At 49.3% G+C, this 16,209-nt stretch overlaps 2 protein-coding genes across 2 annotated transcripts in view; one reads left to right on the forward strand and one right to left on the reverse strand.

Annotated features, from left to right (window-relative positions):
• Positions 1-12,577, forward strand: part of LOC147095710 (complement C3-like) — a 53,532-nt gene extending 40,955 nt beyond the window's left edge. Inside the window, exon 6 of the mRNA XM_085974757.1 lies at positions 12,331-12,577. Coding sequence (XP_085830883.1) covers positions 12,331-12,546 — 216 coding nt within the window. The 3' untranslated portion in view covers positions 12,547-12,577. The remainder of the gene's footprint in view (positions 1-12,330) is intronic.
• LOC147095707 (complement C4-like) overlaps positions 1-16,209 on the reverse strand; it is a 450,539-nt gene that overhangs the window by 362,284 nt on the left and 72,046 nt on the right. The window lies entirely within an intron of this gene.

Genomic DNA, 16,209 nt, shown 5'->3' on the forward strand with positions numbered 1-16,209 from the left:
CGTTGACCTTCACCATGGCCAAAGCTTCCGAGCCGTGGTCGGCCTGTCAGCAACGCCAGCTGGCCTTCATCTCAGAGTTTACAACGGACATCCAGCATGTGGCTGGGAAAGACAACCCCGTCGCCGACTGTCTCTCCCGAGCCGTCGCCAGCGCCGTAAACCTCGGCATCGACTACACCCGCATGGCGGCCGACCAGGCCTCCCACCCGGAAGTCCAGGCCTGCAGGACGGCGGTCACAAGCCTTCAAATAGCGGACGTCGCATTCGACGATGCCGGCACCACACTCCTGTGCGACGTCTCCGTTGGGCAGCCACGTCCCGTCGTGCCCAACGGGTGGAGACGGCAAGTTTTTGACGCCATCCATAATCTTTCCCACCCGGGCAGGAAGCTGTCACAGAAGCTGATGGCGGCTAAGTTCGTCTGGCACGGGCTCAGGAAGGACGTTCGCGACTGGGCCAGCACCTGCGTGGTATGCCAACGCTCGAAAGTGCATCGCCATACTAAGGCACCGTTGGCGCCTTTCGTGGTGCCCGAGAGGCGGTTCGACCATGTTAATGTGGACCTGGTGGGGCCTCTGCCGCCCTCCCGCAGGTTCACCCACCTCCTCACAATGGTCGACAGAACCACCCGATGGCCGGAAGCCGTCCCGCTGTCTTCAACGACGTCCGCCGATGTGGCTCGTGCTTTCATCAGCACTTGGGTCGCCTGGTTCGGCGCCCCATCTCACATTTCCTCCGACCGGGGGCCCCAGTTCACGTCGGAGCTCTGGAACGCTGTCGCCCGAGGCCTCGGGTTGAGACTCCACCGCACCACAGCATACCACCCTCAGGCTAACGGGCTGTGCGAACGGTTTCATCGCTCCATGAAGGCCACGCTGCGGGCCAGCCTCTGGGACGACAGTTGGATCGACAGACTCCCCTGGGTCATGCTGGGACTCAGGACCGCCTCCAAGGAGGACCTCCAGTCCTCATCCGCTGAGCTCGTCTACGGACAGCCGCTGCAGGTTCCCGGGGATTTCGTCCCCAATGCAACGGAACCTTGGTCCGCAGCCCGTCAGCGGTCCGACCTTCTGGACAATGCCAAGGTTTTCGCGCCGGTGCCCACGTCGCAGCATGGCCTCCCACAGTCCCACGTTCCGCTCGACCTTCGTGCGGCGGAGTACGTTTTCGTCCGCCACGACGCCCACCGGGGACCTCTTCAGCCACCCTACGATCGACCATTCCACGTCCTGGAAACCGGGGATAAGACCTTCGTAGTGGATGTCAACGGTAAGCCGGACTGCATTTCCATGGACCGTCTTAAGCCAGCCCACCTGGATCTGGATAGACCCGTTGAGTTGGCACAGCCCCCGAGGCGGGGCCGACCTCCGGTTTCTGCACTCTCAGTCCACCACCGAGCGCCCGAGGTCCCTCCGATGAATCCCCCGGTCCCCGCCCTGGAATTAAGGAGCCGTTCCGACCGTGTGATCCAGTTCCCCCAACGACTGACATTGCCAGTGCTAGTGAATTCTGGGGGGACGTATGTGGCGGAGACCACATAAGGACAATAACACAATTGACAATGTATAGCCAATGTGGTTATATGTACGTACTTGGTTGGGTTATCGGGGCAGGGTCCCTTTAAGAGGGTCGGTAGCATGATGACGTCATGCGTCGGTAGCGTGATGATGTCATAGCCCTGCAACGAGGCTGAGAACCTCAGTCCTCATGGAGAGTGAATAAAGTAACACGCGTTTTGCCTTTGCTGCAACAAAAGTCTCAGAGCCTGTTGATTTCTAACGACTCCAACAAGACCACACTTGGAGTACTGCGTACAGTTCTGGTTGCCATATTGTAAAAAGGATATAGAGGCACTGGAAAGGGTGCAGAGAATATTTACAAGGATGATACTGTGGCAGAACCACTGCATGACTCTGGCTAACTGTATATAATTCTCTTTAACGATGTTCTAACACCAGCCTAAACCTGTACCATTGCGTTAGGCATTACTGTGTTTTGTATATAGAGTTTGCATGTACGGGGCATGGCCCCTTTAAGAGCGTGGGAAAACGTGGGTAAACGCGATGACATCACGTCGCAAACCACAGGGCTGCCCAGGCAGTCCTCATGGCATCTCCGTTAAGTAAAGACCTGTTTAATTGTTCTCTGGTGTCGATCTCCGTTATTCGTAGGAAGTCGTTAATTCCTACATTGGTGACCCTGTTTTTGTGAACGTTTTCACAGAAGAAGAGCACAGCATGGAAGCAAACGACATTTCACTAAAGCTACTGCAGTTCTGGGAGCAGCAAGCGCCCTCGTGGTTTATTCAGGTCGAGGCCCAGTTCGCCTTGAGGAACATCGATAAAGATCAGACCAAGTATCTTTATGTGGTCTCCGCACTCGACAGCTCTACCGCCTCTCGGAACGTCAGCCTCCTCGAAAACCCCCCCAATGGAGCGCAAGTATGACACCCTCAAAGCGCGGTTACTGCAGGTTTTCGGGCTCACAAAATCGGAGCGCGCCCGTCGATTACTCGCTATGCCCGGGCTCGGGGACTCCAAGCCTTCAGAGTTGATGAGCCAAATGCTCGCACCCCTGGGCTCAGAACGGGAATGTTTCCTATTCCGCGAGATTTTCCTCAGCCAACTGCCTGAACAGATACAAGCTGCCCTGGCCAAATCTGAAATTGAAGAGTGCGCAACACTCGCTGAGGAGGCTGACAAAATTTTCTCTGTAACTCGGCAGCACTGCGCCGCCATGAGGCACCCATCCCCCGCAGACGCCGCCCCAGCTCGTCAGCCTGCTGGGCTGTGTTTCTACCATGCGCAGTTCGGCGCGAAGGCGAAGCGTTGCCGCCCTCCCTGCAGTTTTCCCCAACAAAGCAAAAAACGACTGACAATGCGACCACCGAGGGATGGGTCTAACGGGCACCCCGCGGCCGCGATGGCGATCGGCAATGCGGGAAAATTGCTGTTCATCACTGATACTCTCTCCGGTCGTCGTTTTCTGTGTGACACCAGAGCGCAGTGCAGCATTTTACCCGCGTCTGCCCTCGATGTGCAGACGGGGAAACACGGCCCCACCCTTGAAGTGACAATGGCGGTGTAATTCGGACCTTCGGCAGACGGCGAGTGGAGGTGTGCCTCGGGGGCAACGTTTTCACTGGGAGTTTGTTACGGCCAAAGTTTCCCAGCCCCTCCTTGGCGCGGATTTCCTGTGCGCCAACAGCCTGCTGGTCGACATTAGGAACCGACGGCTGATCAATGCAGCAACTTTTAATTCTCTTCCGTGTTACCGCAGTAACACTACATCACGCACCGTCTCCTGTATGTTCCTGACTCCTGATGAGTTCGCTCGCCTGCTCGGCGAGTTCTCCGACCTGACACGACCCACGTTCTCCTCCACAGCCATGAAACATGGTGTGGAACACCACATCACCACCAACGGCCCTCCGGTCTACGCGTGGGCCCAACGCCTGGAACCTGGCAAGCTGGCGGTCGCAAAGGCGGAGTTCACAACCATGGAACTGTTAGGGATTATTCGCCGGTCAAATAGTCCCTGGTCTTCACCCCTCCATGTCGAACCGAAGCCTGGCGGTGGATGGCGGCCATGCGGCGACTATAGATGCCTAAACGACGCCACCACTCCTGATTGGTACCCGATCCCCCACATTCAGGATTTCTCTGCCCATTTGGCAGGGAACACCGTGTTCTCAAAAGTCGACCTCGTCCGGGGCTACCACCAGGTCCCAGTTCATCCACAAGACGTCCAGAAGACCACAGTCATCACCCCATTCGTCCTCTTCGAGTTTTTACGGATGCCGTTTGGGTAAAAGAACGTCGCCCAGGCTTTCCAACGCCTGATGGACTCCGTGCTGCGGGACCTCAAGTTCCTCTTCCTCTACCTAGATAATATCCTAATTGCCAGTCCTACTAAGGAAGAACATACCTGTCACCTACGCACCCTTTTTCGACGCCTCAGCCAACACGGCCTGATTATCAACCCAGCCAAGTGTCAGTTTGGCCTGCACCAAATTGACTTCCTGGGGCATCGCACCACCTCAGAGGGAGCGGTTCCTTTACCTTCGAAGGTAGAGGCGGTGACATCCTTTCCGCACCCGCAGAACGTAAAGGCCCTGCAGGAATTCCTAGGCATGGGAAACTTTTACCACCGTTTCTTGCCTAAGGTGGCACTACTCATGCAGCCCCTGTACGAGGCCCTCAAGGGCAAGACTGGCAAGAGCCCGGCAGACTGGACGGATGACATGGCCCGAGCGTTCGCCGACACCAAAAGCGCCTTAGCCAACGCGACTATGCTGGCGCACCCGCTGCCAGGAGCCACCATCGCCCTCACCACCGATGCGTCGGACTACGCAGTCGGTGCCGTGCAACAGCAGTTGGTGAACGGGATGTGGCAGCTGTTGGCATTCTTCAACCGTCAACTACGGTAGAACGAGAGAGCATACAACATGTTCGACCGGGAGTTGCTCGCCCTTTTTCTGGCCATCCGCCATTTTCAGTTCCTATTGGAAGGACGTCCTTTCACCGCCTTTGTGGACCATAAGCCACTAACCTTTGCAATGGCCAACACCGCCGAACCGTGGTCAGCCTGACAGCAGCATCAACTGACCTACATATCCAAATTCACCACGGATGTACCGCGCGTGGCCGGTAAGGACAACCTGGTGGCAGACTGCCTCTCCCGCACGATCGTCAATACAGTTCATATGGGCATCGACTACGCCCTCATGGCAGCGGACCAAGCCTCAGACCCGGAAGTCCAAGCTTACAAAACGGCTATCACTGGCCTCCAGTTGGCCGACGTCCAGTTCCATTCGGCAGTTATCACGCTGTTGTATGACGTCTCTGTAATGATCAATAACATGTCATTCTAGAGTGATACACTAGATGGAGCCGTAGAGCTGTATAGAGCTGTATATTTAGTTGTATGTGTTTAATACTACACTACCCACGATGCACTAGGCTACCCACAAGGTAGTAGTCAAGATGGCTGCCTGCACACAGAAGTACATATGCTGAATCTCTACAGGATGCTGTATAATAGAGAACATGTACCGAATAAATGACTAAGCAAAAGTTAGCTGTTCATAATGCAAACGACTAGTTATTAATGAACATAACATGGTACCAGGAGTTGTGAAATTCTGCTAAACATTGTGAAACGCGACATGGAAACTTTGAAGCCACCAGGAGGTTTGAATCTCACGGGAAATGTCGACTACAATTGGCGGGCTTTCAAACAGCAATTCGAACTCTACATTGCTGCCATTGGGTTCGGTACGAAGCCAGACACAAATAAAGTAGCATTGCTGCTTACGGTTGCAGGCCCACAGGCGATAGAGGTATTTAATACATTTGTATTTAATCCAGAGGAGAACAGAAACAAATTAGACGATGTGCTAAAGAAATTTGATACACATTGTTCTCCCAAAAAGAATGAAACCTATGAGAGGTATGTGTTCTGTTCAAGGACATAGCGGCAAAATGAGACTTTTGATAGCTTTGTGACAGATCTGAAACTGAAAGCACAGACATGTAATTTCTCTGAGCTGAAAGCATCCATGCTTCGTAACCAAATTGTGTTTGGTATTCATGATAAAAAGGTCAGGGAACGTCTGTTGAGAGAAACCGAACTAACATTGGAAAATGCTGTGAAAATATGCCAAGCCAGCGAGCTAGCTCAAAAGCATGCGAAGACTTTCAGTGAAATCAATAATGATGCGATTGTAGTAAATGCTGCTGTCGGTGCTGTGCCCTACAAAGGGAAGAAACATGGGCAGAACTGAAATGAAAAGCAATCGGAGGAAGGAATTTTTAATTGTAAACACTGTGGTTACAAACACCAGTTAATCCAATGCCCAGCATTTGGAAAAATGTGCACAAAATGTCATGGAAAGAATCACTTTGCCAAACAACGCTTTTCAAATTAAAAACAAAGAAAGGGCAACAAGTCCAAGTCAATGTGATTGAGGACACTGATTTAAGTGAGACAATTTTTGTACGAATGGTGTCATGTGACAATGTCAAAAATGATACAGAAAATGTGGAGCCCTCAGGTATGGACAATGCTGAACATAAAATTAATGCAGTAAAAGAGGACAAATGGATGATCCCACTGCAGATAAATGGAGTATTAGTTACATTGAAACTGGACACTGGGGCAAAAGCAAACTTAATTAGTATGAGTGACATTAAAAACATGAAAGAAAAGCCCAAAACACAGAAAAAGTCAGTACTACTGAAGGACTATAATGGACAGAAAATCGATAGCTTAGGTGTATGCAGACTTAAAGTGACAGTCAAAGACAAAGTGCATCATCTCATGTTTTCTGTTGTGGCTGAAGGACTTGATTCACTACTGGGTGACAAAGCTTGTGAGGACTTAGAACTGGTCAAGAGAGTCTACCGTATAAACTGTGCCATAAGCAGACCAGATGACTCGGTGGATTCTGTAGTGAATAATTTCCAGAATGTGTTCAAAGGATTTGGAGTTCTACCATTCACTTACAAGATCCAGCTAAAGGAGGATGCTCAGCCAGTGGTACATGCTCCACGAAGAGGTCCAGCACCCCTGTGTGACCGGCTCAAGAATGAACTGGACAGAATGACCACACTAGGAGTCATCAGGAAATTCGAAGAGCCAACAGACTGGGTTAACTCCATGGTATGTGTAAAGAAAAAGAACAATGATCTAAGAATATGCATGGATCCAAAGGACTTAAATTAAAACATAAAACGTGAACACTACCAGATTCCCAAGCGAGAAGAAATCACCAGTGAAATGTCAGGTGCCAGATACTTTACAAAGCTCGATGCCTCACAAGGATTTTGGCAACTAAAACTGGATGAAGAGAGCACCAAATACTGTACCTTCAACACACCATTTGGCAGGTATTGTTTCCTCAGAATGCCTTTTGGGATAATATCTGCATCTGAAATCTTTCATAGAGTGATGGAACACATAATTGAAGGTCTGGAAGGAGTTCGGGTCTATGTTGATGATATCATCATCTGGGGCTCCACACTGAAAGAACACAATGAGAGACTGACTAAAGTGCTACAGAGCATACGCCGGAACGGACTGAAGCTCAACAAAGCCAAGTGTCAGTTTGGCGTCCAGGAAGTCACTTTCCTAGGAGATAATCTATCTGGTAAAGGAATAGAGCCAGATGTGGAAATAGTAAACGCCATACTTAACACGCCCCGACCCACTGATAAAAAAGGAGTGCTACGCATCATGGGGATGATAAACTTCATTGGAAAGTTCATTCCTAACTTGTCAACCAAGACAGCCTGTCTGCGAGACCTGTTACATAAAACAAATGAGTTTGCATGGACAGACAGACATGAACATGAGTGGATGAATCTCAAAACAGTGCTGACAACCACACCTGTACTCATTTTCTTTCACCCAACAAAGAGAAACAAAGTGTCAATGGATGCATCAAAAGGTGGCCTAGGCACGGTCTTGCTACAAGCAGAGGGTGAAGATTGGAAGCCTGTTGCCTATGCCTCCAGGTCTATGACTGATACTGAGTGTCGATACGCCCAGATTGAAAAGGAATGTCTAGGCTTGTTAATTGGATTAGAAAAGTTCCATGGCTACATATATGGACTTCCCACCTTCACAGTTGAGACAGACCACAGCCCACTGGTTGCCATCATTAAAAAGAACCTGAATGAGATGTCTCCAAGGATTCAACGACTCATGATGAAGCTGCAAAGATATGACTTTGAACTGATCTACAAACCAGGCAAATACATAGTGTTAGCAGATGCACTATCCCGAGCACCCACAATGAGTCATGTGAGCTCTACTGAAGAAGACGTGGATGTTCATGTGAGTATGGTCACTGCTGCGCTGCCCGTGTCAGACACAAAATCAAAGCAAATAGCAGCAGAGACAGTAAAAGATACAGTGTTACAAACAGTAATAGAGAACATTCATCATGGTTGGCCAAAAGGTTCCTGTCCAAAATACTTTCACATAAGGTCAGAATTGAGTGTCGCAAGTGGACTATTACTAAAACAGAACAGAATAGTAATTCCACAGGCTCTACATCAAGACATGCTCAAAAGGATTCATGAGGGACACCTTGGAATTGAAAAATGCAAAAGGAGAGCAAGAGACACTGTTTATTGGCCTGGCATAAATAAGGACACTGAGAACATGATAGGCAAATGTGAGACATGTCAGAAACACCAAAACAAACAAACAAAGGAACCAATGATAGTAGCTGACTTACCAACAGCACCATGGCAAAAGGTTGGTATGGACCTCTTTCATTTAAATGGTAAAGAATATCTAATAAAGATTGACTACTATTCTAACCATCCTGAAATGGCGCTGCTCTCAAGCACATCAGCAAGCAGTGTCATAATGCATGTGAAATCCATCTTCGCCAGACATGGAATTCCCAGGATTGCCGTCAGCGACAATGGACCGTGCTTCAACTGTAAGGAGTGGCAACAGTTTGCAGCACAGTATGAATTTCAGCACATCACATCCAGTCCTTTGTATGCTCAGTCAAATGGTAAGGCAGAGAAAGGTGTTCAAGTTCTCAAGCAGCTACTGAAGAAAGTGACAGAAAGCAAGTCTGATCCTTCTCTCACCCTGCTGAGCTACCGAGCCTCACCTTTATACTGTGGTTCTTCACCTGCTGAACTACTAATGGGTCGCAAGTTGAGCACCATGCTACCCTGCTGTGCAAAAGAACAGCAAAGTAAGGAACTGAGACAGAGACTTCAACTGTTAAAGCTGAAACAGAAATCATACTATGACAAGTCATCCAAAACTCTAAAACCATTGACAAGGGATGATGTTGTCAGGATTGAGGATCCAGATGCATGGAACAGGAAAGCTACAGTTCTTGAGGAAGTACAACCAAGGTCATACACTGTTAGAACTGAGGAAGAACAGATTCTCAGGAGGAACCGCCGTTCCCTCCTGAAAACACAAGAAACTATCCAAGAGCAGATTGATGACAATGCCGCAACTGAATCTTGTCATTCACCACCAGAACAATCTCATGAAAACACATCAGACTTACTTGTGCTGAGAAGACCCACACGTGTAGTAAAAAAGCCTGATAGACTTAATCTTTGAGTACAAAGAAAAACTATATTGAAAATGTATTGACTGTTGTGAAAATGTTTATGTTTATAGAGCACTAACAAAAGTGTTACTGATATCATCTTTATCGTTTTTCTTCAAAGTTGATTGATATTGATTTAGTTAATCTCAAAGAAAGGGGGATGTAATGATCAATAACATGTCATTCTAGAGTGGTACACTAGATGGAGCCATAGAGCTGTATAGAGCTGTATATTTAGTTGTATGTGTTTAAGACTACACTACCCACGATGCACTAGGCTACCCACAAGGCAGTAGTCAAGATGGCTGCCTGCACACAGAAGTACATATGCTGAATCTCTAGAGGATGCTGTATAATAGAGAACATGTACCGAATAAATGACTAAGCAAAAGATAGCTGTTCATAATGCAAACGACTAGTTATTAATGATCATAACAGTCTCCGTACAGGATCCTCGCCCTGTCGGGCTGGTCGTCTGGCGCCGCAAAGTGTTTGACGCCATACATGGGTTGTCACACCCAGGGATGAAGGCCTCTCAGAAGCTTATGTCAGCAAAATTTGTATGGCATGGCATGCAAAAAGATGTCCGTGACTGGGCCAACACCTGCGTGGCCTGCCAAAAGGCCAAGGTACAGCACCACATCAAAGCTCTGTTGGCCACCTTCACAGTTCCGGACCTACTTTTTGACCATGTCAACATGGACCTGGTAGGACCACTCCCACCCTCCCATGGTTTTTCACACATCCTGACTATGGTTGACCGCACCACCAGATGGCCGGAGGTGGCCCCTCTGTCATCCACTACTTCGGCGGACGTGGCCAGGGCGTTCATTTCCTCCTGGATCGCCCGTTTCGGAGTGCCCGCAGATATTTCGTCAGACAGGGGACCGCAGTTTTCTTCCGAACTCTGGAATGCAGTGGCCCAAGGACTCAGTGTCAAATTGCACCACACCACAGCCTACCACCCACAGGTGAATGGCCTCTGCGAACACTTCCACCGGTCAATGAAAGCTGCCCTGAGGGCCAGCCTCCAGGACGCTGGATGGGCAGACAAGCTTCCGTGGGACCTGTTGGGCCTTCACACGGCCCCCAAAGCAGACCTTCACTCTTCATCAGCGGAGCTTGTGTATGGTCAGCCGCTGCGAGTCCCAGGGGACTTCCTACCAACATCGATGGAGCCATGGTCCGCGTCTGCCCAGTTTGCTAGTCACCAAGAGGCGGCCAGATGTTTCGCACCGGTGCCCACTTCGCACCATGGGCTGCAGAGGTCACACGTTCCCACGGAGCTTCACAAGGTTGAATACATTTTTATTCACCATGACGCACATAGGGATCCACTCAAGGCCCCATATACCGGTCCCTTCCGCGTGTTGGAAGCAGGGGACAAAACCTTCACGGTAGATGTCGGTGGTAAACCGGACCACATTTCGGTCGACCGCTTAAAGCCAGCACATTTAGACCTCGACCGCCCCGTCGAGACAGCACAACCGCCGAGACGGGGTCGGCCACCCATCGTCGTTACGGCAGACCAAGTGCGACCGCCCGCCAGACCGCCAGACGACCAGCAGCCTCCGCCTCGAGAGTACAGGAGTCGTTCTGACAGGCTCGTCAGACCCCCTCACCGTTTGACTTTGTCCGTTAAAGCGAATTCTGGGGGGGGCATGTGGCAGAACCACTGAATGACTCTGGCGAACTGCATATAATTCTCTTTAACGATGTTCTAACACCAGCCTAAACCTGTACCATTGTGTTAGGCATTACTGTGTTTTGTATATAGAGTTTGCATGTACGGGGCGTGGCCCCTTTAAGAGCGTGGGAAAACACGGGTAAATGCGATGACATCATGTCGCAAGCCATGGGACTGCCCAGGCAGTCCTCGTGGCATCTCCGTTGAGTAAAGACCTGTTTAATTGTTCTCTGGTGTCGATCTCCGTTATTCGTAGGAATTCGTTAATTCCTACAATACCAGCAATGCGAGGGTATACCTATCAGGAAAGGATGAACAGGCTGGGTCTCTTTTCTCTTGAAAAGGGAAGACTGAGGGGTGACCTAATAGAGGTATTTAAAATTATGAAAGGTTTTGATAGAGTAGACACAGAGAGAATGTGTCCACTTGTGGGGAAGAGCAAAACTAGAGGCCATCAATATAAGATCGTCACCAAGAAATCAAATAGGTAATTCAGAAGTAACTTCTTTACCCAGAGAGTGGTGAGAATGTGGAACTCGCTACCACAGGGAGTGGTTGAAGCGAATAGTATCGATGCATTTAAGGGGAGGCTGGACAAACATATGAGGGAGAAGTGAATAGAGGGTTACGCTGATAGATTTAGATGAGGAAAGACTGGAGGAGGCTCGAGTGGAGCATAAACACTGGCATGGACTGGTTGGGCTGAATGGCCTGTTTGTGTGCCGTATATCCAATGTAATCCTGTGTAAAAGATTGTGGGCGTGCCTTCACCACACGGACTGCAGCAGTTCAAGAAGAAGGCCCACCACCACCTTCTCAAGGGCAAGAAGGGATGGGCAATAAACGCCGGCCATGCCTGCAGCGCCCATACTCCCCAGAGTGAAATTAAAAAATCTGCCGCACACTTTATATTTCAGGTTTACATGTCGTTATTATCATTAATGGATGCAATGCACCACAATCAGTGGATTGTTAGTGCTGCTAATTTAACACATGCTAGACTGGCCTTCTACGACCTTTGGGCATAGGCCAAAGCAGTGTAACTCGGGTATCATGTCAGTAAGCAAGACTTGCGATGCCCAACACCAGCTGATAGTCTTGTGGTGCGTAAGCTTCTGAGAGTCTGTGGTGTAACTCCACTCAGGTGGGGGGACTACATCTTAAAGATACCTTGAACTGCCTGGGAGATTTATAGAACTGTTTAGATGCAGGGTAGCGGTGCTCTGTGGATGCATTGCTGATAGTAGGGGTTGTTAACGTCTCTGTATCACATCCCTATACCCACTATTTAAATAAAGGGAATACCGTCCTAAGGAGAGAATGGATAATGGGTGGTTAAAATCCAGAGAGCTGAATGTAGTAGAAGTACATTAAGGGGTGTGTAATATAATCGCGTGTAACTATTACAATACTTTGATCTTTAACCAAATCCGTGAGAAGTTTCTCAGCGAATTTCTTCACCAAGTAATGTCCATATATCTGATTGGATAAAAACAGCTAGGGGAAAGGTCAAAGCTTGGCTTAACCTGTGCCTGTCTTCATCTGTCAGGTGACAGCTGGGGATGGGACTCCTGGAAGAGAGATCAGTGAAGCGAAGAAAACGGTGCGAATCTACCAGTCCAAGAGCAAGAGCTACCTCCACTTCAATGTACCGCACCACGTGCTCGATCCAGACAGCTCGTTTTCTGCCGATGTAACAGCTGTCACTCCTACTGGCAGTGAGGCGATCAAATACTATTATTATATGGTTAGTACATTATTATAACAGGATTGTTATAAAACTCAATTTACACACAAATACGGGCTTAAAAATTATTAATAATAGAAAGAAGAAGGAAATAAATTGGATGATTCTTGCACTATTCGCGATTTGGGGACATCCATCTCTCACACACTCTCACACACTCTCTCACTCTCTCTCACACACTCTCTCTCTCTCACACTCTCTCTCACACTCTCTCACACTCTCTCTCACACACACACACTCTCTCACTCTCTCTCACACTCTCTCACTCTCTCTCATGCACACACACTCTCTCACACTCTCTCTCACACTCTCTCACACACACACCCTCTCACACTCTCTCACACTCTCTCACACTCTCTCTCACACAAACACACTCTCTCACACTCTCTCGCTCTCTCTCACACTCTCTCACTCTCTCTCACACTCTCTCACTCTCTCTCACACTCTCTCACACTCTCTCTCACACAAACACACTCTCTCACACTCTCTCGCTCTCTCTCACACTCTCTCACTCTCTCTCACACTCTCTCGCTCTCTCTCACACTCTCTCACTCTCTCTCACACTCTCTCACTCTCTCTCACACTCTCTCACACTCTCTCACTCTCTCTCACTCTCTCTCACACTCTCTCACTTTCTCTCACACACACACTCTTTCACACTCTTAGTCTCTCTCACACTCTCTCACACTCTCTCTCACACACACACACTCTCTCACACTCTCTCACTCTCTCACACTCTCTCATGCACACACTCTCTCTCTCTCTCTCACACACTCTCTCTCACACTCTCTCTCGCACACACACACTCTCTCACTCTCTCACTCTCTCTCACACTCTCACACACACACACTCACACTCTCTCACTCTCTCTCACACTCTCACTCTCTCTCACACACACTCTCACGCACACACTCTCCCTCTCACACCCTCACTCTCTCTCACACACTCTCTCTCTCACACACACTCTGTCACACACTCTTTCTCTCTCTCACACACACACACTCTCTCTCACTCTCTCACACACTCACACACACTCTCTCTCACACTCTCTCGCACACACACTCTCTCACACACTCTTTCTCTCTCTCACACTATCTCTCTCACACACTCTCACACTCTCTCTCACTCTCTCACACACTCACACACTCTCTCACTCTCTCACACACACACACTCTCTCACACTCTCTCACTCTCTCTCACACTCTCTCTCACTCTCTCTCACACTCTCTCACACTCTCTCTCACTCACACACTCTCTCACACTCTCTCACTCTCTCTCACACTCTCTCTCACTCTCTCACACTCTCTCACACTCTCTCTCACACACACACACTCTCACACTCTCTCACTCTCTCACACACACACACTCTCTCTCACTCTCTCACACACACACACTCTCTCACACTCTCTCACTCTCTCTCACACTCTCTCACTCTCTCTCACACTCTCTCACACTCTCTCTCACACACACACACTCTCTCACACTCTCTCACTCTCTCTCACACTCTCTCTCACTCTCTCTCACACTCTCTCACACTCTCTCTCACACACACACACTGTCTCACACTCTCTCACTCTCTCTCACACTCTCTCTCACTCTCTCTCACGCTCTCTCACACTCTCTCTCACACACACACACTCTCTCACACTCTCTCACTCTCTCTCACACTCTCTCTCACTCTCTCACACTCTCTCACACTCTCTCTCACACACACACTCTCTCACACTCTCTCACTCTCTCTCACACTCTCTCTCACTCTCTCTCACACACACTCTCTCTCTCTCACACACACTCTCACGCACACACTCTCACACTCTCACACTCACTCTCTCACACTCACTCTCACACTCTCTCACACACTCTTTCTCTCTCTCACACAATCTCTCTCACACACTCTCACACTCTCTCTCACTCTCTCACACACACACACTCTCTCTCAATCTCTCACACACACACACTCTCTCTCACACTCTCTCACTCTCTCACACTCTCTCTCACTCTCTCTCACACTCTCTCTCACACTCTCACACACACACTCTCTCACACTCTCTCACTCTCTCTCACACTCTCTCTCACTCTCTCTCACACACACTCTCTCTCTCTCACACACACTCTCACGCACACACTCTCACACTCACTCTCTCACACTCACTCTCACACTCTCTCACACACACACACACTCTCTCACACTCTCTCTCACACTCTCACACACACACTCTATCACACACTCTTTCTCTCACACAATCTCTCTCACACTCTCTCTCACACTCTCTCACACTCTCTCTCACACACACACACTCTCTCACTCTCTCTCACACTCTCTCACTCTCTCTCATGCACACACACTCTCTCACACTCTCTCTCACACTCTCTCACACACACACCCTCTCACACTCTCTCACACTCTCTCACACTCTCTCTCACACAAACACACTCTCTCACACTCTCTCGCTCTCTCTCACACTCTCTCACTCTCTCTCACACTCTCTCACTCTCTCTCACACTCTCTCACACTCTCTCTCACACAAACACACTCTCTCACACTCTCTCGCTCTCTCTCACACTCTCTCACTCTCTCTCACACTCTCTCGCTCTCTCTCACACTCTCTCACTCTCTCTCACACTCTCTCACTCTCTCTCACACTCTCTCACACTCTCTCACTCTCTCTCACTCTCTCTCACACTCTCTCACTTTCTCTCACACACACACTCTTTCACACTCTTAGTCTCTCTCACACTCTCTCACACTCTCTCTCACACACACACACTCTCTCACACTCTCTCACTCTCTCACACTCTCTCATGCACACACTCTCTCTCTCTCTCTCACACACTCTCTCTCACACTCTCTCTCGCACACACACACTCTCTCACTCTCTCACTCTCTCTCACACTCTCACACACACACACTCACACTCTCTCACTCTCTCTCACACTCTCACTCTCTCTCACACACACTCTCACGCACACACTCTCCCTCTCACACCCTCACTCTCTCTCACACACTCTCTCTCTCACACACACTCTGTCACACACTCTTTCTCTCTCTCACACACACACACTCTCTCTCACTCTCTCACACACTCACACACACTCTCTCTCACACTCTCTCGCACACACACTCTCTCACACACTCTTTCTCTCTCTCACACTATCTCTCTCACACACTCTCACACTCTCTCTCACTCTCTCACACACTCACACACTCTCTCACTCTCTCACACACACACACTCTCTCATACTCTCTCACTCTCTCTCACACTCGCTCTCACTCTCTCTCACACTCTCTCACACTCTCTCTCACTCACACACTCTCTCACACTCTCTCACTCTCTCTCACACTCTCTCTCACTCTCTCACACTCTCTCACACTCTCTCTCACACACACACACTCTCACACTCTCTCACTCTCTCACACACACACACTCTCTCTCACTCTCTCACACACACACACTCTCTCACACTCTCTCACTCTCTCTCACACTCTCTCACTCTCTCTCACACTCTCTCACACTCTCTCTCACACACACACACTCTCTCACACTCTCTCACTCTCTCTCACACTCTCTCTCACTCTCTCTCACACTCCCTCACACTCTCTCTCACACACACACACTGTCTCACACTCTCTCACTCTCTCTCACACTCTCTCTCACTCTCTCTCACGCTCTCTCACACTCT

Source organism: Somniosus microcephalus, unplaced genomic scaffold (genome assembly GCF_052327205.1).
Source record: "Somniosus microcephalus isolate GS21.2 unplaced genomic scaffold, FLI_Smic_1.0 unresolved_chr1, whole genome shotgun sequence".
NCBI classification, from domain to species: Eukaryota; Metazoa; Chordata; class Chondrichthyes; order Squaliformes; family Somniosidae; genus Somniosus; species Somniosus microcephalus.